General features: G+C 50.5%; 1 protein-coding gene, 1 long non-coding RNA gene and 1 other non-coding gene across 3 annotated transcripts in view; all 3 read right to left on the bottom strand.

Annotated features, from left to right (window-relative positions):
- Positions 1-46: 46 nt before the first annotated feature.
- trnac-gca (transfer RNA cysteine (anticodon GCA)) lies at positions 47-118 on the bottom strand. The gene has a single exon. It is a non-coding gene; the product is annotated as a tRNA-Cys (tRNA).
- A 1817-nt stretch (positions 119-1935) lies between these two features.
- LOC148814725 (uncharacterized) lies at positions 1936-5229 on the bottom strand. The gene is made up of 2 exons (XR_016086111.1): positions 4843-5229; positions 1936-3426 (listed from the first exon to the last, which is right to left on the bottom strand). It is a non-coding gene; the product is annotated as an uncharacterized LOC148814725 (long non-coding RNA).
- Positions 5230-6359: 1130 nt separating this feature from the next.
- The window catches only part of lasp1 (LIM and SH3 protein 1), a 36882-nt gene continuing 18756 nt past the window's right edge, over positions 6360-24485 (bottom strand). The window contains exons 3-7 of the mRNA XM_088906520.1: positions 19473-19557; positions 15419-15526; positions 12119-12200; positions 11472-11569; positions 6360-10916 (exon numbers count right to left, since the gene is read on the bottom strand). Of these exons, the coding sequence (XP_088762646.1) occupies positions 10743-10916; positions 11472-11569; positions 12119-12200; positions 15419-15526; positions 19473-19557 (547 nt within the window). The 3' untranslated portion in view covers positions 6360-10742. The remainder of the gene's footprint in view (positions 10917-11471; positions 11570-12118; positions 12201-15418; positions 15527-19472; positions 19558-24485) is intronic.

Genomic DNA, 24485 nt, shown 5'->3' with positions numbered 1-24485 from the left:
AGCCTTCAAGAACTCCCAAGTAGTAAAAAAGGGAACATCCCAGCCCAGGGGGCACCCGGATTTGAACCGGGGACCTCTTGATCTGCAGTCAAATGCTCTACCACTGAGCTATACCCCCAGTACGGCAACAATCGCCTTACCTAGTCGATGACGTGGGCGTCATTTGACTTTGTATGTGTGGGAGGAGGAACTCGGGGGTGTGAGTGGAGCCCTTTACAAAAATCTAGCCGTGTTATTTCGCGTGTGCTTTCGCTTCGTCCAGACAGTCCTAAGAGCTGGTCACGGTCTTAGTTTGGGCTTTGCGCTGTCTGCTTTAAACCTTACCATTCTTCACAGTTATACCGCACCCCGGCCTCAAAGCCCTCATACAGGCTGTTTTGTTCAACTTTCACCAGCTGTGACTACAGTTTCGCTGTGGTGCGTGGGCCGAAACGCTGAAGACACCCCCCCCACAATGTGTTACACTGAAAAATGAAGTTAGCGGTTGCACAGTTTAAAACTACCGCCACGGTGACTTTATCTCTTTTTTTTTATATATGTATAAGAGTATACAACATGTTTTATTGCCACGTAAGAAATATGTTTCTTTTCCACAGGAGATATTGTATGTAAATCAGCTCGCAAGGATTATTCAGAGCACGGAGTCGCTTGTTATGCACATTTGCGTCAGTAGGAGGCGCTGGAACCCCAGGAATAGCGGAATGGCGACGTGGCATCAGACACTGAGGAGTGTGCTGGTCTATACGCACGCCAGACCTGCGTAGGAGCACGTAACCCGTCAACACAACACAGTGAGTAGTTAATTGCAGCTCCTAAAAAACACATTCATTAGCCGCGATTAATCGCATTACCCGGGACTGCAGGTTTGCCCATAGTTCAACCTGAAGAAAGTAGCAGGTATGGACGCTCACACCCGGATTCACAGAATTGTTTTTATTTTTTACACGGATGCAAAGCAGGGGCACACAGATTCGAACCCGAGACCCCGTCAGCTCTGCACCCATACGTCAGAAAAGGCTGCCTTTGCCCCCGCTCACGTCGTCCTCGTGTTAAGCAATGTCTAATGCACGAAAACTAAATTATACACCCATTCAATAGGTAGATATGAAGCCTATACTTTGCCCTACCAATAAAGGAGGTAAAATGGCAATGTTTCCTAAATAAACCGTTAAGTGCCAATGCATCATGCATTGGGAACTTATCAAAACCTTTACCAAAGAGTAAAAACTAAAATATCTTTTAATATCAGCTTTCAGTTCTCATTGACGGCATTTCCTTTTCCCCCTTGGTAAACTATAAATTAAAGAGAGACCCACTCTGAAAATCCACATCACTGACCGTTGTCGGCCGATGTTAACTCGCTTTTTAAGTAGGTTACTCTTTTAATTAGTCCGTCTTTCTCCAGACAACAACTAAAACCACACCTGGAAACTGACCTTCAGCACAAACATACAGTATGCCAAGTTTTTAAGGTCACTTATGAATATAATATTAGTACGTGGGTATCGTTATTAAAAGTGGCAATACTCGCCTGCTGACCAGAGGGAAAATATTTTGTGAGAACGACACAGAGCCACAGCAGCACCGTGAGTAAAATTCAACCCCAACGGGTCTGACCAGAGATTTTCCCGCCAGTTTTACTGCTTTCAATCCCAATCCGGCTATTCGTGAAAACACTTAAACACCACACGTAATTGGGGGAAAAACTCGCCAAATGTCGAAAAAAGGGGAACAAACCTGACTGCCTCTTGGAAAATGTTGCGATTTCAGGCTCTAGATCACACCAATATTCATTAATCTCGTAGTTACGGAATCCGAGAACGGACATTTTAAGGGGAAAAAAAGTTATATGTCGTGGGAAAGACTTAATATCTCTGGGCCAGATATGGGCCACTTTCATGTTTGCAAGGCGGTGAAGTGAAGCCACAGCGAGCCTTTCTGATTACCAGCTGTTTATTCAAGTGGGTTTTTACAGCAGCAAACTCAGATTACACATCAAAATACTCTTTCCAAACAGACAGGAAAAACAACAAACTACAACACAGGAATAGTAATACTGTGATTTTTTGGGGTGGTACATAAATGTGCATCTTCTTGGAGCGGGCAGGTCTAGGCTCAGTTTATTTACAGTCCAGCGGAGTGCAAGTCTGGCTCTCGTCATTGCAGACAGGTGCTGGGAACGCGTCTAGTTCTTCTACAGGAACGCCTCTTCACCAGCAGGTGGCGCACAGTGAGAAGTGTAGCTGGGAGGTCGACACCCGCAACAATAATGAAGAAAACCGAACGCCTTTTTTTATATCTAGCCATGTAGAGACCGAGAGAAGAGTAGGCTAAGTCAAGGGCCAGCCCAGAGACATCTACAACATACACTTTATTCAATCACATCTAGATGTAGGAGAGAGGAGAAAATCCCAGGACCATATAACTTGTGCTTAAAAATATATTCTTAATATTTTTGTAGCACTGGCATACAGAGTGTTTCAGAAGACTGGTGTATTTGGTTTGCTTCCTTATACGTTGGGCCCTACTTGGCATATATGAAGCCTCATTTTGCTTGTGTTTCAAAAATTCCTAGTCACTTCTGTCCCCTTACACAGTAGAGAGTAGAGAGGACCAGCTCTTGGCAGACTACCTCTGCTGGGCTTCCCGATTGCTCATGCCCTGATGTTCCTCTTTGCCTCTGCAGGTGAGGCATCAGCTCCTGGGATTCGCCCCTGTTTCTCTCCACGCCAGTGAAGGGCCAGGGCAGTCGGCTAGGGACGAGACTCCCTCAGGATTGAACTAGTAATAGGTAGGTAGGTCCCTTTTCAGGCCATGAAGGCCCATGGGAAAAGCAGGCTGAGTGGCTGACCTGGGAGCTGTCTGGAAGGAATCAGAGCAGCTCCATCGCTTGCCCCTACCTGGGGCTGAACCCGGGACCTAGATGCCCTTGCTACCAGGGTTCCTTTCAACTAGTAATCCATCCATCCATTTTTACTCTGCTTTTCCTGGGGAGGGTCGCAGCTCAGCTAGTAATACTGAAGTTAACTGTGCTAAACGGGCTCTGCCCGTCCTTGTTGTAGGAATGCAGTCACATGACTGCAGATTTCGGAGAAACCAGCCGGCAGCTGAGCTGAACTTGACCCTGCAGATGCACAGAGGACAGTCCAGGACCTGTGTACCAGCCTGAGGCGTTTCCTAGGCGACAGGGTTTCCACGGCCTCCGTGTCGCAGACCACTGTGGGTCTGGTCCCTGCTGTGGTCAGAGCTGAGGGACAGAGGCCGGAGGACTGAGGGAAGAGAGCAGGAGAACGGGGAGGGTTGGAAATTTCTCTCCCCTGGTATCAGTTCCTCCATTCCCAGGCAGGAAAGTTCCTCCGGGGAGCACAGCTCAGTCTGCGGGTCCAGCGCTGTCGGTCTGCCCGCTGTCCCTGTGGCATCTCTGCTCTGGAAAAGACAGAAACACCAACACTGGAGCCCAGGCTTCTGCACAGCACGGTTTTCTTAAATGGTGTGACCTGCCTCATGTTCATGAGGGCCCAACAGCCTGCAGGACACTGTGTGACTCTTATTTTCTTCCCCTGCTCATGCGTCCCTGGTTCAAACTGCTTTGGGAAGTCTCTTTCCTCCTGGCTCTTCGTCACCGCCAGAGAAGCAACAACAGGGCTGAGAATCGGGCAGAACACAGACAGCCCCGCAGAGAGCTGCTCCTGCAAACAGCTGCTGTAAAGGGCTTGTGCATCATCCAGGTTGCAATGCACAGACGTGCCGTATCAGCACAGTAATGCCAGAAATAACACCACACTTTCTACATTTTCATCAATTAGTGTGGTAGACGCCTTGATCCAGAGCGATTTACGATCACGTCTGGGTCAAGGTGCACAGGGAGCAGAAAACAGTCATTATTAGCTAATTAAAAGCACAGGATTGGCATAACATCAAACTACAAAGCAGTACAGGAGGAAGAAACAGCAGATTTGACAACCCAAAGCCTTTGACACCTTGACAAATCCCCTTGCTTTACTGGAATAGTCCAAAGAAAAGGGCCGTCCAAAACCTTATGTCCTGTTTTTTTTTTAAATAAAAGATGCTGTAAGATCTAGCTTGGGGATGCAGTGTCTCATGTATTACATTCTGCAAATTCTATTAATCTTCCCGTTTGCTTAGCACAATTTTGGAGTTAAAATAAGGTTTCGCTTTCTAGCACGCATCCCCGCGGTGTTGTCTGGACCGTTTTTCTGGGAACCAGTGTGAGACGTACCCCAAAAGCGAGATCTCCTGTTAAACGGAGTTTCGGGGTGGCGATTCTACACGGTCCGCGCTACCGTCCGGACACGCCAAGGCAGCCGAAACCTGCCTGCTCTGGGGACTCCGGTCCCGGAGCCGGGGATGCTTTCAGATAAAACACCGGTCGCACTCAGAAAACGGAAACAGCGTTTTGTTGTTGTTGTTGTTGTTGTTGTTGTTTTGGGAGGCGGCGTTATACTGGTCACCTCGGGCGGAATAAGAGGCTTACATTAAAACGCAAGAAAGCTCCGAATCGGGTCCCATCGGACGCCTTCAATTAAAATAAAATAAAAATAATAAAGCCCTTACGGCACGCGTGTGTTCATATAATATATTTTATTAAACAGAACGCGTATTTGGTGGTCGTCAGTAAAATCATCGGATTTAGCCGTCAAGACATTTCCAGAGGATTTGTCCGTTCAGAAAACCAGCGCTTGTCCGGCTGGTTCCGTATTTCTAAGGCCGTGCGATGTTTGACTACTGGTGCACAACCCATCTCCGCACCGATACACGCACCCCGCTAGCTACAACCACAGCTACACAAGGACCCCTCTCCTCCCGCAGCCGCCGACTTACTGCTGTCCACCCGGGCAGTGCAGCTCAGCTCACGGCCTCCGCTCGGACGCGGTCCGCCCCTCACAGCATGTAGATGATGTAGGACAGGATGACCAGTCCGATGATGGCGAAGAACATGAGGATCAAGATGTCCAGCATGGTGATGGAGACGGACGCGCCGGGATGCGGAGAGGAGGAGGAGGAGGAGGACGAGACGCCGCGGCGAGAAAGATGATCAGACCCAGGGTGAGCAGCGGGGACTGAGGTGTGCTTGTGCGTGTGTGTGTGTGCTGTGGGTACGGTAACCAGGAATGGACAAATGCCGACGGTAGGGCGGAAGTCAGGTCTGCACACACCGGGGAGAGGGGATTCAGAACAGCCGCAGCAGAAACGATCGATTGCGCCCCCTCCGTTGAAAGGGGAGGCGTCGCCAGATGCGCTGCGCCCCCCCCCCACACTCCGGAATGTGTTCCGGGATTTTCCGGAGGAGGAGCGGAGCGCCGCAGCCCGAGGCCGAGGCACGTGCCGGCCGCCTGTCCCGCGCGGAGCCGGGAGGTGTTTCCGAAAGTTCATTCTCGCATGACCCGGCTTTCCGGGTGACGGGTTTCTGAGGACACGGCCCGGCCTGCGCGGCTCCTGTCCGTGTGGACAGCAGAGAGGACGGAGCGGCTATTCCTGGCAGGGAGCTCTGGAGTCGCCCTCAGCAGGAGTCAACCTGACGGATAAGGTGCAGCCGTACACACATTAGGACGCATGTTAGGAATGAAGGGCAGCTGTGACGGCTGTGCAGTAAGTTTAGGAAGACAGGCTAAGCCGCACTCGCCTTCTAAGCCGAGGCAATTACAGGAAGACCTGGGGCGTGAAGGTGCAGCTGCAGTCGGGGAGACGCGAGTGCCAGCAAGCTCAGGGGAGCCCCCACACCCCGCTCCTGCGGTCAGTCTCCGCAGGCGTGTCCGCGTACCCGGCTCTCCCGAGGGCCGGGCTTCGGAACCGATTCCAAGAGCACCTGGACGGGCCAGGTCGTGATGGGCACTCGGGACCTTAGGAGGTGTGAGCTGGGATAGCCACCCGTTTCCGTGCTAGCAGGGACATTTCCCCCTCAAACCAGTTTGAAGCAGTCAAGCACATACAACATTACAGAGCGCAAAGGAGAGGCGGCCCGGGAGCTGGCTCCTGGTTGGCTGGGAATTAAAACTGCTGTGATGATCTCTCCCTGCTGCCCTCCGAGAGGAGCCGGGGCATCAGCCGGGCCCCGACTCCCCGCAGCCTTCCGGAAGGAAACCGCCTTCGGTTTTTAATGCGCTTGCCGGTAGTTTCCGCTGGCCTTACCTTCCGGGGCTGAAGCCGTCTGCTGGGCTGACCCGTGAGGATCTGGAGTAGCCGACGCCGGTCCATGGCGGGGCACACGCTCACACACGAACCCTCACGACCCAAAATCCGGCTGCCCTTCCTCGTGAACCGAACGCGAACGCGAGGGGGCTCTGTGGCACCCCCAAAACACCCCCGAGGACAGCCAAAGGAAGACTCTCGGGCCACGCTGGGTACAAATGACAATTTATTGAATCTGGAGATCCGGTCAGTACAGGTGTCAATGCTGTGACGCAGACAGCAGGGATGTTGAACGAACCTCGAGAGAACACAGGATTGGCGAGTACTAACGAAAATCAGGACGGGGGGAAACGGACCACGACCTCAAGATGGAATGCATTGGTTTCTTAATTCGGGTTTTTTTCCCCCCCCCACACCATGTAAAATAAAAGGAAATTTTAACAATAAAAAAAAAATTAAGACAGTTTAGCACAAATAAAGCGTACTGGTCGATGACCTCTCCTGGGATGAAACGCTCCCTTGAGGACAGGCAGAAAGACGAACCAGGAGGGCGGATCGGGGCGGAAAATGGGAGAAGCCGAGAAACTGAATGGGGATAATGGTCCCTTGAGGTTGGGGAAGGAGGGTCAGGGAAATGGGGGAAGTGTGTGTATAAGGCAGAGTGAATCGAGACCCCCCTTAACCCCACCATTAATTGAGAGACACAGAAGAGTCAGGAGACTAAGGCTCTGATCACATACCAGGAAGTGGAGAGTCGCAGAGGGCATGCTTTTACAGACCGCTCCAGTCCCCATGGCCACTCCCAGCACCAAAACGCAAACACGTGTGCTGAAAGACCCCACCTAGGAGCAAACCATCCTAGCTGTTCCCACTGCTAGATCAGCCCTCTCAAAGATCTCCTGAGCTCCTAGACACAGTAAAACCTACCACGTCAGTGCAGCACGATCTCCAACCAATACCCAGTAACTGCTCAGCTCCCTGCTGAAATAGGGCCTTGTCATTAACTCCAGAGGCTGCCCTGGGAGATACCCTCCAGTGTCACCAAGCAGCCCAGGACAATGCACCAGAATACAGTGTACTTCTCTATCAAAGAAGACACATCTGGAAGTGTCCAGTACAAGGTTTTCTTATGAAGGACAGCGTGCGTGATGGGTAGAAATTAGGATCCGCTGTACAGATCTGGATGGCGAGTTTACTGGATGGGTGATGCCTGGTCCCTTCTATCGCACACTGGACAAACTGGAGATCAAGAGCAGGTCTCCAACACCGAGCAAACCCCTGTAGCTCTACAGCAACAAGCCCTCTTTCCTAACACAGCAGAACGGGCTAATTTCCTTCCCTCACTACAAACCTATGTTGTAAATATCTTCTTTTTTCATCAACATATGTGTCAGGGCCCACACAACGCATCAAGGCAAGATCCAAGACACATTTGTGCCTGCCATGTTGTGTACAAGGCAGGTGGCACATGACTCCAGATCAAAGCCATTTGTTATAATAACAAGGGGCTCCGAGTAGTTCCACTAACTTTCACCTCCTACAAAATCCACAGCACAGTTCATACCCACTCCCAGCCCCACCCACGACTCGGGGCCACTCACATCTTTCTGATAAACATGGATGGAATGGACAACATCAATGCTTCACACCTTGGATTTGACGTTTTTACCCCTTCAAAATCCCAAAATCCCTTTTTTAAATCCTGAATTTTTTAAAATCTAATTTATACATACATAAATTACAGCTTGATTCCTTTCCATTTTAATAGCCAAAAATAAAAGTATATTTTCCTCCTACCTCCACCCCCCCTGCTCTTTTAAATCACAGTGCAGCATTAAAATAGCAGACATGGGTTTTAATGGAATGTCACTGATAACACACGTGAGATGGAATGTTAGGAAGACCCCGGCAATTTGCTGGAATGTTACATGTGATGCGCACACAGACCCCTGCCACGTTGCAAGCAGTATCCACATTAATGCCGCCACCCTCCAAGATTTACATATATGTGTGTCAGACCCTGCACGAGGGTCCAGGTACCGGCTACTGGGCTTGCCCGGTATCGTCTCCTGTCTGGGGTTTGGTGTGTCTGCACATCCAGAATGGCTGAGCCAGGGACGCCTGCAGGGAAAGGCCAGGGCTCTGTGTGCGCACTGTGCAGAGATGAGATGCTACACACTGCTCCCCACCACAGGAGGAGGAGGCCAGGTCAGTCAGAGCCCAGAACCAACCCCAGCCCAGCAGCCCCATTTTGGTGCAGCTTCCCCCCGATTTCTACAGAGAAGGCCCAGTTAAGGTGCTGACCGGCTTCCAAAACCTTTTGTTCCAGCGTAAAAATTTGCTCCATCTTTTCTGACTTCCGATGCAACTACAAGAGCAAGTGAAAAGGATCTCTCTGCAAGACACGGAAACAAGCAGACTCTGCTCTTTTGTAATGGATTAGCAGGAGCAGAGGGCATGATGTTCACATACGCCACAGCACCCATCTTAGTCTTTGTCTTGGTGCCACAGGCGCTGATTGAACATGGCAAAGCCAGCAGGGGTGCCGACGGGGCCTCAGGGTGCATTTCTGAAGCGCCTGTCAGCTCCTCTGGAGGACCAAGGTTAAGGGCTGTGATCCCGGGTGTGACAACACCACACTGGCTGGATCTATCGTGGAAAAGGACTGCAGGTTCTGTTTTTTAAATAAAAGTGGGAGCAAATATCTGTGCTGAAGCAAAAGACCTTGTAGGAGTTTTAGCCAACGACAACCTACCAGCTGGCCGGTCCAGCGGCTCTGTGAAGCCAGTACAGAAAGGCGGCTTTGAGACATGGGTGTCGAGGTCGGCTCTGAAACCGCACTGCAGTCACCTCATGCAGGACTGCCTGCGGCTCTGGCCGTCCAGCACAGAACCCTGACCTGACGTCCTGCCTTCCGTTTTGTTAGAGAGAAGATTAATGGTTCAAGTTAAAAAAATATACTCCCTTTCTTCAGAAAACAGGACAGTGAGGGTAAAGAAGCAAAAAATAATCATGATAACATTACTAATAACAGCAATGACCTCAGCCTTTATCATCGCCGTTTTAATCCGCATCTTTCTATGTTGTGGATTAATGTCTGGAATGTTTCTTAAAATAAAAGAATAAAGTGTAAAATTCATGGTCATGTTTTGTTTTTCCATTTCAGAAACAGGTGCTTGGCCCCTTGACTTACAGAAACTTACAGAAAACTTTTTTTTTTCCTCTTGCACAGCACTGGGTTCTGCCGTTTCCCTCACACAACGTTAACAGGGACTTGGCAGATCTTGGCTGTTGCTAGCAAAAACAAACTCCGCCACACTAGACATTACAAGAGCCTCCTGGTAGCTTTCAAAGAGGGACACGAGAACAGCGAGATTATTTTAGGCAGAAAAAAATAGCTTCGTTTCAGAGGCAGACTTTTAAAATTCCATTCGCTGAACTGCTGTGCAAAAGCTCTCCTTCTTAAACTGTTTACATACGGTCATGTAATAGACCTTATATGCCTAAATCTTTGTGAATCAGTGCATAGCACAGCTGGGCGATGACGTTCCTATGACTTTCAGCACCTCCTTTTAATGCCATCTAGACCCTGCTCAAAACGAGATCAAGTGCTTTTCACTCCACAACTCTACAAGGAAGAACCGAAATGAAACTCCTCTCTCGCTGGGTTTACAGCGGGGGCCACACTGTCTGCACATTTCCGGCAGTGGACCCCCGGTGCTTGAACAGATGACAAACACCCCCCCCCAAAAAAAAAACCCCATCGTGGGATCCCGTGGACCAAGCACAGTTGCTTCTGGAGGTGTGGAGGGTTTCTCAAGCTCCACGGTACTGCGGTGGAGCTCTGCGTTAAGAAGACGGGGACAGCGTCGCACACTGGATACATAGAGGCATCAGCGCATTCACAAGGGCAGAGCTAAGCTTGCAGGATAATAACAGTATCGCATAGCTGGTAAGCTGTGTCTTATTAAGAAGGCGCTGGAGGGTGGGGTGTCTCAGTTTCTTGTATCGGATTCCAGTTCTATCAGCCCCCCCGACACGATTCTCACAGCTATACGATCGAGAAGCAAGAGTATATACTGTACGTGTAAATGCATATATATATATATTATTTTAAAGGCTTTCTGTGGCACTGGTAGCTTGATTGAAAATGTAATTATGTATACCGAAGAATAAAAAAAAAAGAGAATGGAATGATTCAGAAAACAGGAAAGTGAACGTGTCTGTTTGTATAAATAACTGGCAGACGGGAATGGGAGATTTCAATGGACGGCTGCCAGAGTGTGGGTGCTGTGCGTGGCAGGGGCCTGCAGAGGTGCGCTCAGGTGTGGGAGCCCTGGAGGGGGAGGGGGGTGTGGGGGGCTGACACTGCAGAGGACTGAGGACACAGGGCGGCAGGCTTGTTAGCACCCAGAGCACAGCACAGCCCGGCAAAGGAGCCCAGGCGGGCGTAGGTGGGGAGGAAACGGCAGAATCATTATCAGCAGAAAAAGCGCAGTAAAGTGAGATGGCGCCAGGAACTTTCCCCTCCCTCCCTCCAGCCCCTCCCAACTATTTCTCCCCCTCCCCCCCCCCGTCTCGGGGTGCCCAGGTCAGATGGCCTCCACGTAGTTGGCGGGCAGCATGCCCTGCTGACCGGTGCGCTCCACCCGGCCGTACATCCAGCCCTCGTCGATCTGCTGCACGTCCAGGATCATGTCGCCGTCCTGGAAGGACACCTCGTCCTCGTCCGCGGCCACGTAGTCGTACACCGCCCGGTACCGCTTCTGCAAAAAGGGGGAGGCGGCGGCGCCACACGGTGAGAGAGAGAGACACGATTCCAAAGACACGCCACCCGCTGTCTCTGCAGAGGGAGGTCCGCGGGGAAAGCCTGCAGGTTTCCAACATCTGAGACTCCAAGAGCAAAAAATACTTCCTCAGCACAATGCACAAATCTGCCTCAGAACACCTCCACTCGCCCAACGGGGAGTTGTGTCGAGAGCGCGATGCTTGAATCTGCCCAATCAGGAGGCGGGTCAGAGAGCGCCCCTTGAATCTGCCCAATCAGGAGTCGGGTCAGAGAGCGATGCTTGAATCTGCCCAATCAGGAGTCGGGTCAGAGAGCGCTACTTGAATCTGCCCAATCAGGAGTCGGGTCAGAGAGCGATGCTTGAATCTGCCCAATCAGGAGTCGGGTCAGAGTGACAGCCCCAGAACTGAAAATATTTACCAGCTTGTCACTTACTTGACAGGACCACACTGACACTGGCGTCAGAAGTTAGAAAAAGCGACAGACCTCTGAGAGCTGCAGCTACACACGCTGCGCGGGTGCGGTTACTTACCCCAGCACTAGAGGGCGGTGCGGCAGCAGCCTGGCGGGGTGGCTCGGGGGTGGGCTCAAAGTTGAAGTTCTGAGGAGCCCCGGGCTGCTGGTGATATCCTACAGACAGAGGATCTGGTTAGCGAGACAGGACAGCACAGCCTCTGCCCTTCACTTGCTTATTGTATATCGTTTAAAACAATGAACAAGTCAGCATATTGTGCAATTTAAAGCATATTTTTCTGTTTTGGGGGGAAAGAATAACGCAGACAACAATGCATGATTAGGCTCTGCAGATCTCGCACCGGAACCCAAATAAGTAAAGCATCTTTTATTTTAGAATTGCAAAACAAAACTGCTCCAGAAACAAGCAGCTGATCAATCGGGTTTCCTTTGCGTACAGCAGGGAAAGCAGGGTGTCAGCTGGTTTAAAGAAACCAGCTCATTACAGAAGACGAGTCTAATAAATCTGCACTATTTGCATTATGTTTGGACAAGTACAAAAATCGAGGTAACTGCATTTTTTTCTTACTGGGATTCCAAAGCATCCTGATCGTATGGAAATCATTTGCATGTGTTTTTACCTACATTTGCTTACTTTCTTTCCACCCCATTAAGGCAATACAGGCAGAGCCGTGTTCCCGGTCCCGGGCCAGCCTGCTGACTTACCTGGGGTGCCGTGAGGAGGGGGGGTTTGGCTGTGTCCCTCCCCACCCATCCGGCTCTTCTCAAAGTCTTCATGGTACTTGATCTGCGGAAAGAAGCAGCGACAGAAACGTCTCCATTACGCACGGTCGAAAAGCGCAGGGTGGCCCTGTACGTCCCCCTGGCCCAGGTTCGAGCTGCAGCCTGTCGAGCCTACAGGGAAACTCCCATCTCTTCCCGAGTTTCTTGTGCCACACACCTGGTGCAGTCTGCGCTAGGCAGAAGGGTTCACTGCACACCGCAAGTGACTTCTTAATCTGAGACATTTGTTTCAGCTTCTCCCATCTGGCAGAGATTTCAGATCTATGATTAACATGCTATAGCTTTGTCACTCACAGGCTTTTGGATTTCTGGAGGCAGCATGCCACTATGTACAATACATCTCTGTGTCTATGTCTGGAAGTCTGATACTGAAAGGAACACCCTTCTGCCACATTTCTGTCAACACTGATTTCACTAGTGCATTATAAATCAAAATAGACTCCTCCTGCAAAGCACTTAGATCCATTTCAGGCTTCAGTAGGTGCGTGTTTTCATGCAGCTTTAAGCTGTAAGGCAATTTATTTAGTACTGTTACAGCTGCATGTCTGCCTATACAAATGCACTCAATAAAAGGCACCATGCTTGAAATTTCAGACTGAATGTCTGGGCAATCGGAGCCGTATTTCTCTATTCTGGCTCCCCTGCCATTTTTACAATCGATCAATCCTAGCCAGAGCCCTGAACACAAAGCACAATGCACAGCCAGGTCAAGTTCTATGAGATTTCTCACTAGGGGGTGTGGTGATGGCAGACTCAAGGAGGCTACAATAATTTTTCTGTACCATGATTTAAATTTAAGTGAAGGGTTGTTGAATTTTTACCAGCAGGGGGCTCCAGATTGCCTTGTTCCTTATTTGGTATGTGATGAACACACTGCCCTTTTTGGAAGTACTCGGAACGGCAGGAAATGAGATCACTAGCAAGTCACCTGATTTCTGCGTTGCCAGGACACCAGTGCTGAGAGCTCGCCTTAATACAGCGTTAGGAACAGGTACGCAGAACAGAGAGAGGAAGGAGTCTCAACTACCACACAATGAGAATGTCAGTTAACTCCTTTTCAGACAGAAGTACTTTCCCAGCAAAAACGAAACTGCTTCCTGAGGTTTTGAATAAGTGCCAGAGATCAGCAGTAAAAGGGTCTGTGGGAGCAGAGCAACCGTTATCTGCGTAGGTGCTGTCGGTCAGGCAGTCGGAACGGGTGTTAGAACAGGAAAGTCCACCCCTGGGAGTGTCTTAGGTCAACACACAGAGCTACACCGCTTCTCCTAGGGCTGAAACAGCCTGCGCCGGCCTGCAGGCACGCTGGGAGAGGATCAGAGATGAAGGCCAGGCCGTAGGCGGGGAACGAGTACACTGAAAGCCAAAAAATAACTTCTCGTTCTGCGATGTGTCCTCGGCAGACAAACAGACAAAAGGAACTTTGGCTCTACAATGGGGGGAATAGTTTTTGAGCAGATTTGCAATGATTTAACAGATGAATAAAAGCTCAAGCCACTGAAAAATGGAAGCGTCCAGCTCTCCAACTGTTTGATTTTGTAATGAATTTATGTAACTGGTGCATTTCTCCTTTGCTCCTTTAAAGGCAGGGGCTGTTTCCCCCCCACGGAAAGAGTGTGTGAGCGCAGGAGCTCTTCAGTGCTACAGGAGGGGGGGACACCACCAGCACAGGCGCAGCAAGAGCTGTTTGAGACTCGGGGCAACGATCTTCACCGACCGCACCGAAGAAACGCCGACAGCAACAGGGTTCTGACACGGTAATCCACAACCCCGATACGAATGCGAATTCCCTCGGATTTAGCGGTACGCGGTCTCCCACGTCTCCCGGTTTGGAAACGTCCGGCAGTTCTGGCACCCAGATTTTTATTCGTAACTTCTCATCCACACTGCGGCTCCCTTCTTCCCTCCTGCTGGCCTCCATCCTGGGGGCTGACATAAGCCGCACATGCAGGGCAATGAGGTAGTGCTGCTCTGGTTCCTTCATATGCAAAGTGCTACCATCAGCACACCGGGATAAACTGACCATAGGCAGCTGAAGATCACTCCCGAGCGTCTAACATGGGAAGTTTCTCTGCCCCTCTTCTAAAGTCTGGGCAATGGATCACTCTAGGTGTGGCCATCCAGCTCAAACAGCCTCTTGATAGAGATCTCCAACCTGAGCAAGCGGTCGCAGACTGGGGACGTGTTTCTACGGCACCAAAACAGTGCATTGCTCCACCGCAGGGGGAGGTGGGGTCAAAGGGCATGGCACAGCACAATTTTTCAGAAGCAACATTCGGGAGTGGCTGGAAAGGCCAGCAGAACAGACACGCACGCCAAGGGAGAAGAATCAGGAAGATGAAACTGCAGCAGAAACACCACTGGTTCCCATGGCAGCCTCACAAATACCAAAGAGTGAGCATCATCACTGTCTCATGTCTGTGAAAAGGAACACAGAGTGAATCTGACCTGGTGGGGGGGGGGGGCAGAGTGAGAGAAACGGAGGAAGACAAAGGGTAGAAGAGAGCAAAGAGAAAGGAGGATGGAGAGATTTCTTTACATCTTGCAAAACCTCAAATCCGCCACCTGAGAGAGGAGGGTTCGTAATTCACATCCCAACTGCCCTGTTCCTGCCCCTCCAACTCCCACCTCCACACCTGCTGAGACTCACCCCGTCCGTGCACACGTTCGTGCTCTGCGAGTGTCACACCCTCTCTAATTGTCGTGCTGCTGCGTTGGGGTGTCATTAGCATTTTGTCTAGGAACACCGGGCCCTAATCAGGCAGTCAGTCTGTAATTACTCCAGCACCAACACAGCTATTATCTCATTTAGCACCACGCCAGGCAGAGCTCCCTCTCTCTGCTAGCGCGTCTACCCTGGTGTTCGGCTGGTTGTCTCTGTCCGCCTGCCCCAGCTTAAATGTGCACACAACTCTTAATCACGCCCCATGAAAATCAGACTGCTCCCATCGAAGCAGGCAGCATTCTAAATATTAGTGTGCAAAACAGAAAAAAATGCTAGAATAACATCCCCCCATAAATTACAAGTGTAAAACCAATCCCAGCGGGTAAGTGGCTCTCCTCTTTGTGAATGTCACCAGCCCGAGCTGTGGGCTTGGGGCTGCCGCCTTGACAGTGCGTCTACAGAGAGGATGTAATGGATGGATCGGAAGGGTGGCAGGGAGGCCAGGAAGCAGAGTGCGAGGTGAACCCAGTGGAGGGATAGAGAGGACTCACGTTACTCACGTTACTGATCTGGTCCTGCGTCTTCTTGATTCTCTGCAGCTCCGGCGTGTCGGCCACCACGCTGAAACCCTTCCCCTTGTTCTTCTCAAATTCCTCCTTGTACAGCACCTGGAAGACAAGGGTGCACACACGCGCAGGGGTCAGCACACACTCTCCTGCAGCCCTCCTCAATACACACTCATCTTTCTGCCTGCGGGTGACTTACGTGCTTTCATTTATCTGGGGCGTCTGTGACACTGAGCTCTTGACAGCTCCTCAGTGCAGATTCCCAAGCTACTGTCAGTCTAATGGCACAACGTCTTTAGCTGGGCAAAAAGGCTAGGTGGAGACTGAAATACCTTTAGACTGCACTGGGTTGCAATCCTCCGTTTCTATTATTGCAAAAAAGCAGTAAGATAATTTCTCTCATCTTCATGTTTTCTTAAACCCCTGGTCTTGTATGTGGTGTTTTAGTTCTCTATTAAGAATACAATACAATCAGATAAAATACACAACACTCATATTCACCATGCTAGAAAGACTCAAACCAGATATGCAGCTGAGCCACAAACGTGACTCTTGGGGGTAATGAGAGTAACTCGCATGCAGCACACAAGCTTGTGGGTGTCCGGCCCTGCACACCATGCAGGGCCTGAGAAAGACGCTCATGCACTTATTTTCAGATGGACTCAGCAACCCCAGGACAATGTACTGGGGCAGTATTTTAAGATGGCAAGACTCAATTCTAACTGAAATCAAGTGGTTACATTCAGTGGAACAAACCCAGCACAGTCACGCTCTTGTGTCACGCTAGAACGCGGCTCAGAAATAGCTGCAGGAAATGAGAATCAGCCCCCCCCCCCCCATGCCCAGGGCTCAGAAGATGACACTATTACTGGGAGTGTGGGGGCGGGCGTGTGTGAGCGAGCGCGGCGTCTCCAGCGGGCGCACTGTCCAGCTCAAGGTGAGGGCCGGGACTGCACGCCTGCCTGTGCGGTTTCCTGTCGGCTGCAGAGAAGCGCGGGCCGCCAGAGCGCGCGGCACCCAGCCATCTCCTTTTAAGGGCTGCAGAGTGCTGTGCTGACAGCGTCCCGCCCAGCGGGTCCCGCACACACACCGGCACGCCTTCCTGAGACACATCTCCGAGCGACTCTGCAGCTGCCCCGCTCACGTCCAGCGCTGGACCTGGGCCTTCAGCGCACTTTTCTTCAGCTCTTCACTGTCCTATTAATACCAAGCTTTGGTCTTCCCATTGCATGTTTTAACTGGGGGAGGGGGGCAGGGTATGAAAATCTCTGTTCTATTTTCATACAAACTACACATTGTGTTCAGTCACACAGCCTGGGCAGGAAGTGGCAGAGGCCAGGAACACGATTCTCTTTTGTCTTATATCGTACCCCAATATTCACTACACACAACTCCTGCCTCCGGCACATAGAGGCCCTACAAACCACTGACACACACGCACACACATCAGGGCAGGTCTTCTGCTCCATTTTTGTCTGTTTGCAGGCTAGCAGCTCATTGATCAGAGGCTCTCCTGTGAGTCAGACACGCACACACTCACACAACAAAGTATTTGTCCGCATCACCCCTGACTCCACTGTTCGTACTGTTAGTGCTGCTACAGTCACAGCCACTGTGACTGATCTTGCAGCTTCTGCTACTGCTGCCGCCACTGATACTACTGCCATGATGAGTGATACTGCTAATATTACTATTATTACTGCTGCTACAGCAAATACTGCTCGTGTGGCAGCTCAGACTACTGTTACCATGACCAATTCTCTCCACTTCATCTATTGATGCTATGTGTTATAGCCACTAGTGAGGAAATAATGCCAATGGAGCTATCACTGATAATGCTGCTAGCGCGGTTATCTTTACACTATGGCTATATCTCCTGTGACTAAAATGAATGACAGCAAAAAACAGACCAAGTGAAATTACACCCTATTTGCACAAGATGGGACACTTACTTTATCATGGCTCTCATCTGAGCTTTTACAAGTCTTACTGCAGGAGGTTTAAATGGCTTATTACGACAGAGCTGTGGGTCGTGCAGTCTGTTTGGCAGAGGGAGACGGAAGCGAGCGGGGAAGTCCTACAGGATTAAAACAGGATCCCTGCCAATGCAATGCAAATCTGCAGCATACGGGCATAGCTGCTCGCTGCCAGGGGAAACTCAGGCAAAGAAAACTGGCACAGGGGCTGAGGAGCGTTGCTGGCGCTGCCAGGACAAGAGCAATGTCATGACCCGTCCAATTACTGCCAGAATGGAAGAGCGTTAACGAAGCTAATTAATGCCATCAATAACTCAGCCCACACTAGAGCAATCTGAGTGAAAGATGATGCGAGACATAGAGCTCGAATACAAACATGACATCGCAGTGGCTACACTGTCTTCCTCCAGGGGCAGAATTCCAGCCCCAGATCTACCAGTGCTACAGAACTACGCTTGCAATAACATCTGTATCTCTTTTTTTTTTGCACTGCACAGATTGTGTTTTGAAAGAAGCGGGGGTGCAGGGGGACCGGTCTGTGTGTCGGTCCGGCGTGCAATGGGTTCCTTTTTACAAACGAACATGCCGACAACCGCGCAAGCCCTTGATTCTCGGCTTGTGCCTTGGCTGGGAGCCCAGTTTCAGCCAAGACCCTTTCCCCCAAGGTCTGGCACGCTGCAATGCCCCCCCCCAGTTCCTCAGAGTAGCCTTGGCTTTGCAAGCACCTGGAGGTGCCTCCTCTATAAACAGCAACTACAGGCCCAAAAATCTGCTAGTGGGGCCTTGAGCTTCCAGCAGGGTCTGATGTAGCCAGTCATGCAGGAGGCTTGATATTTATATTCCAAGGGGGGTGCAGGTATGAAAATGCCAACGTGTGCAATCTCTATGTATGAACGTGTGCAATTTCCTGTTGTTGTTTTTTTTCCTGGGGAAGGGGGTGCTCCTGCTTGTTGCTTCGTTGCACACGAGTCTGTCTCTAGCGTGCACACATCTGTACCCACACTCGAAAGCAACAAAAACAGACCAGCCAGTCCGAGAAAAGTCTGGTCTTATTTCACTCGATCCCCGGTGCAGGCCTGCTCTGCGTTGGTATCCTGGGAGAGCTAGCGCGTCTGTCTGTCTCTGTGGAACATGACTGCAATAATCTGGCGTAACAGAGACCCCACCACCACTAACAACAACATAATCCGCCTTCGGAGTCTTAATCAGTGTGGTGTGCCGGCCCGGACTGTCTGTGGCCCTGCCCGGCAGTCCTAATCCCCTGCAGCAGCAGGACTGCCCAGAGATCCGGACAGAAACAAGGGGGCAGGCTGACACACACAGAGCCACGCCACATTCCCTGCTAGTGCTCCTTTCACTACAGCACAGATCGGCATGCACAGGATGGAGCCCCATGTCCACCTGCTGTCTGTCATCTCACCCCCCTGTAATCCACATCTTCACATGCACGAGGTCTCACAGCGGAGCGGTTATCAACTGGATCTGACTGCGACGTTTGCAGTCAGAAGCAGGGTGGCAGCATTCCTGTGTGTGCGCACGTGTGTCTGTGTGCGTGCGTGTGTGGCTGGAGGGTGTGGGTCAGCGCGGCCCAGTAGAGCCGCCCCTCCCCCCCAGCGTTGCCAAGGGAACCCCATCGTCATAGCAGCAAGGCAAGTGTTCTCTCAGCCCTCGTTACCAGACCTCACAACCAGCCACTGACGCACCACCAATAAAGAGAGGAGGAGGATGAGGCTATGATGAAGAGCTAGAGGGGTACAGAGAGAGAAAGGGTGTGTGTGTGGGGGGGAGAAGTGGAGAAAGTAAAGGCAAGACAGAGGAGACCAAAGGGAAGAGGAAGAAAACAGGACAGAGGAGCAGAAACAACAGAGTAGGGAAAGAATAAGAGGCAGAGAGAGATACTGAAGGAACAGGAAGTGTTGGGAGAGTGGGACAGAGGGACACGGATAGACATGGAGAGAGAAACCTTAAGGAATGTGGACAGAGAGAGACATGTGGAAGCCCGTGAGGAATGAAGGATGGACTGGAGCGCGAGAGGCGTGTGTGTGGAGGGGGGGTGTCGGCGGGCCCAGTACCTGGCTTTGCATCTTGCTCTGCTGCTTGAGCCGCAGGTTCTCGGGGGTGTCTGCCACGCTGGTGAAGGTGGTCTTGGGGTAGTGTCTGAAACACACAGAGAGCACGCCGGTCAGCGCCTCAAGGGCACGCGCAACCCCGCTTCCCTCCCAGGCCCATAAACCTCCAAATCAACAAACGCCCACACTGCCAGCTGGACGATCAGTGCCTTTCAGGCCCGCCACTGCACTGAAACGCTTTTGGGGAAAGCGGAGATAATGCAGAATGTCGTACCTGACACTCCTGTGCTAACAGCTCTAATCAATATCAACTCCCGGCATTTGTACAAGTCTTCTCACCCCGGAGGATCCCAACACACTTCACACTAGCAGGAGCCCCACTCCAACCCCACCAAGACAAAGAGTGTGTCTCCGTTATCCCCAAGGGGCAATTTGTCTTGCAGGAGCGGACAACATAATGAAAAACAAACTAAACACATAAACATGAACAAGGGAATCCACTGTTGAGCGGGGTTATAGCCACAGGTATAATTGAGAACTTAAACCCGCTCGTTTTGAAATGAGGAAATCTGTGTCTGCACTCTGAGGGGGGTAAGTGGAATTCATTAAAGACAGCGTGTGAAGGGTGCTCTAGGACGGAAAATGCTTTTTACGCAAGACTCGTAACTGGTAGAAATGGGCCAGGTCTGAAAGAACAGTATGGCTTTCTGACATACAAGTCACCCCCATTTGTTCTTACTCCTTAGATTCAGATTCCCAGTCCAGCAGACCTGGGGGACAAAAGCTCAAGCTGAGGTGCATCCTGCACCTGGGTGACCCCCGGCAGCCCCACTGCACAGCTGGTCAGCTGTGGAGGACTGAGAAACTGCCTCGGGCGACCTCAACAGGGAGCTTCCCCTCCCAATTCACAGAGGCCAGGCTGTTCAGGACCAGGGTAGGGTCTTTAATGATGAAGTCATCGGGACCCCAGTTAAGTAGCTCATCTTCATCGCCACCACCATACCGGGACACTGGCTTGAAAATTCTGTTCCAGAGGAAAGAGCGCCACCTACTGGTCCACCAGCACCGCTGACGGCGGCAATCTCCCATCCCAGTACTGACCAGGACCAGTCTTTCACAGTCCCTGATCTGAACGGGCTACAAAGTGGCGACAGCGGTGCTCTTTTAGGACTAGATATGCCCCGCTCACTGAGATGCGATCGGTTAGGTTCGTCATCAGCTACTGCCCATTCCTCAAACTCACCTGGTTGCACTGACGTGACATGAGCTTGAAGGGGCAAGTTCGCCCCACTCAACTGGATATTTGTTTTGGCTGCTAAGCAACCAGCCAGCATCTCCCAGTCAGTTAGGAATAGGGAGGGATGCACCCAACCCTAAAACTGCTTAAACAATGTTTCTAAATGCGATCAAAGTCTGACCCACACACAAAACACCCACTCTCAGCAATCAAAATAAACTTCGGATGCAGTGAAATACACTTCTACCAAATAAAATCAAAAATACTGCAGCTGACAGAGCCCGTGTGCCAGTATTTCAAACACACACGGCAATGGCAAGGGTCTGCCATTTTATAGGATTCTGCGAGACTTTAATTATGAACTCCAGTTCTGGAAGTCATTACTCTCCCTCTCTGAGCGAAACGTCTCGAGTTTCTTCTCGCTGCTGAACTTCCTGTTACAGTTCAGCAGCTCTTGGAAATCAAGTGGAAAATGATGTGAAAACGAAGGATCAAGGCCCTTTCTTGGAAGTCCCTAGGAAATGGAGCCGACAGAGTGCAAGACTCTGATTGCACACCACGCAGGGAGAGAAACAGCCAATAAGGGGAAGGAGGACAAAACGGAAGAAAGGAGAATAAATAAATCAAATTCCCAAATTCCCACGCTGGCCAGAATCGAAACGGCTTCCAGACCTACTGGGGGAGGAAACTCAACAGAGCTGCCGCCCAGGAGAGGCCCGGAACGAGCTGGACCCTTCAGGAACATCCCGGATGGCATCTGGGGACGGATTGGCTCAGGCAAGTCAACAGAGGGACAAAGGGCCAAATGGCACCCATGATTCTCAGGTTATGGGAAAGCAGCTCTGCGAATTAACATGAGAGTCAAAGGAATCTGTGATGACTGGCTGTTCCCATGCGACTGGCGTCTCCGAGGTGTCCTGAAACAGGGCCTCCTGCCCGGACAGGAAAAGGAAAAAAGTAGCACAAGCAGCGTCTGCTCCAGTGATCCCCCTCCGTCGTTAGTCTTGATTTAATTAATTGTTTAATCACGGCAAAGCTACTCTCCCCTCTGCCTCCTGTGTGAAGCCCCTGAAAACAGAGTCTGGATTAGGGGAGTAATCCCTGCAGGGCTGCTAGGGAAACTGTCCCCAAGTGCTTTGCCCATCTCCGCAATCTGCAGGGCCAGCCCTAGAAAGACAGTGGCATTCAGGGCACCGAATCACTAATTTGCATGGTTGGTAAATAACACTATATGGGCCCCTGCTAATTGGTTCCCTACAAAACCTAAAAGACACTACAGAGGACCAGAACCCCTCTAGCAGACTGTCATACCCATGAGCAACAGGAGTCTTCATTCCCCTGCCTGTCCGTTAATGTATGACAGAAGACAACAGCACAGCCGAGGTGAACAGGCTTAACCCCATCTCACCAGAAGGAAGCTTCACAAGTGACGATCTGTGGCTGGGCTGGCTCCCGCGGCCCCCGACGGAGAGCGGACAGACAGCCAGTCACACGGCCACGCTGACTCACGGACGCCTGCCGCGGCCGCCCTCAGACACAGACAAAGGCCAGGACCCAAGAAAAGCGGACCGTAACGTCCTCAGGGAGGAAGCCGTATCTAAATAAAGGCTCCTGGCGGAAGAGAACATGCTGTAAATTACAGCTCTGGTGTTTTCAAGCAAGAAAAGAGACAAAGAACAACAAAATAAATCAAAAATAAAAAAAGCCAGGAAGCCACCCAGCATGTTCTGAATGTGACTGCTCTGGCGGTGCTGTGTGTGCATCATGTGTAGTTCAGTACCGACGCCCCGAATCGGGAGCAGGTTTGTTAAACACGCTGGCTCCCTCATCGTTAAAATGTTGTAGTATCTGAAGCTACAGTGTGTCAGCAGGAATGTCTGTAGCTCCACAGACACCTGCGCTAGCCATGCTGTGTCTGATTAACTCACTTGAATGTAACTCTCCCTACCAGGATGAATGAGTATTTACTAAACTTGAGAAAAACAGCACTTTAAAAAAAAATAAAAAAAAACAGAAATAAACTAAGCAAAATTTCTGAGGATTTTTTTCTTGTTCCAATAAAGCTAAAATAGCCTTTACTTGCACACCCATTCCCAGACAGATGATCCTTTTGGATGTAAAAGTGATTTTCATCATTTCCGTCCTGTGAAGTTGCTGCGATATGTTTTCATGCAACACTCAGAAGATCCACCGGCTTTCTCAAGATAACCAACTAGTGCAGGAGGATAGAACAGCTTCTGATGGTCACCTGAGGTTCACTTTACCCCAAGGGTGGTGGGAGTCTGGAACAAACTACCCATTATGTGGCTGGACCCAATGCTCTGACTTCTTTCAAGAAATGTCTGGATGAGATCCTTGGATCAATTAACTACCAAACGGGTTAGACGAGCTGAGTGGCCTCTTGTCTGTGACTGTTCTTTCCTATGAATGGAAAAGCTTTTGGGGGGGAATCACACTGGTGTCTCACAGGCCCAACAGGCATAACTCTTTGCCAGTGGGCGAAGCACATTATTCCTGGAGGACTCTAAAAATAACAGAAGAGACCGTGAAAAAAATAACTCAGACATGTAACAAGTCATAAAGAAGCTACACAAGACATAGATAGAAAACTCCTAAAATGGGTTAAACCAGCAGAAAAAAAGCCCAACCCAGACTATGCTGCCTATAGAAGTAACTTTATTTAGCCCACATTTAAATTTAGCCAGTGTGGCAGGAACCTGCGCGCTCTCTCAGCGCTTCCACTGCAGAGAGGGGCAGAGAGGCAGTGATAAGCATCGAGTGTGGTCGGGAAGTATGAACCAGCCAGTGTTGTGGCTTAAGAGTGGTGTTTCAGCCAGGAGTTAAACACAAGGCCTCCTTTTTTTTTTTGCAAATTTGCGTCTCTGAGTCACAGGCGGTGTCAGGCAGGCCAGCGCAGTGGTGCTGTCCCATCATGCCCTGGGCTCTCCTCTCCCGAGTTTAAAACCGAGCCTATGCAAATTTGCAGCGCGCCGCACCGCAGCTCTCGGGAGGAGGAAGTTAGTTTTTCTTCTGTTTGCAAAAATAACTTTCCTGAAAAGCTTAGGGTTAAAAATTTACAACTGAACATTACAACTGGCACCTTAGAAAAGGGAGTTGGTCTGTCTGCTTTTTTTGGATCTGCTTGCCTGTTGGAAAGCTTACTGAAGAGCTGAGGCTCTTAATGGTGCACGTGGTCTCTGCCTCTCATTCTGGAGACAGGAGTCAGACACTCTTGCAGTCACATTAGAATGACACATTGGTTCTGCCAATTGGCCAACTGCCAATTGTGTGCCTAATACACACTGAAAATCTTCTCTCTCTACTTATTTATATGTTCTTGTATTTCACACAGACTTGTAAACGAAGGTATTGGCACCTACTCAAGAAACAATGTCCCTTGCTAAATAATCACAGCTACTATTTATAAAGCAATTTTTTTCACAGGGGTACAGGGGGTAACCACTTCTGAGTTTCACGAAGCCACATTAAGTGGTGTAAAGACATGTTAAGTGACTGAACTAGCGTGAGGCACAAGGTTGTCTTCGAAGTGAAGCAACGCAGGTCATTGTACTCGGCTCTCCTGAGCCGAGCCCCCGAGTCCGACAGCGCTGAGGTCACCGTCTGCCTATTCCACAAACACCCCGGACGCGCGGGAAGGGAAGTTGACTGTGCCTGTGTTTTGCAAAGAGGATAAGCAGGGCTGCGTGTTGCAACACGAAATCCTGCGATGATGACAAAACATTGACACCGAGAGCCCAGTTTAAAAAAACATACCACAT

The sequence above is a fragment of the Atractosteus spatula genome, chromosome 26 (assembly GCF_055471065.1).
Source record: "Atractosteus spatula isolate fAtrSpa1 chromosome 26, fAtrSpa1.hap1, whole genome shotgun sequence".
In the NCBI taxonomy this organism is placed as follows: Eukaryota; Metazoa; Chordata; class Actinopteri; order Semionotiformes; family Lepisosteidae; genus Atractosteus; species Atractosteus spatula.
This window is presented reverse-complemented; position numbering and strand designations above follow the sequence as displayed.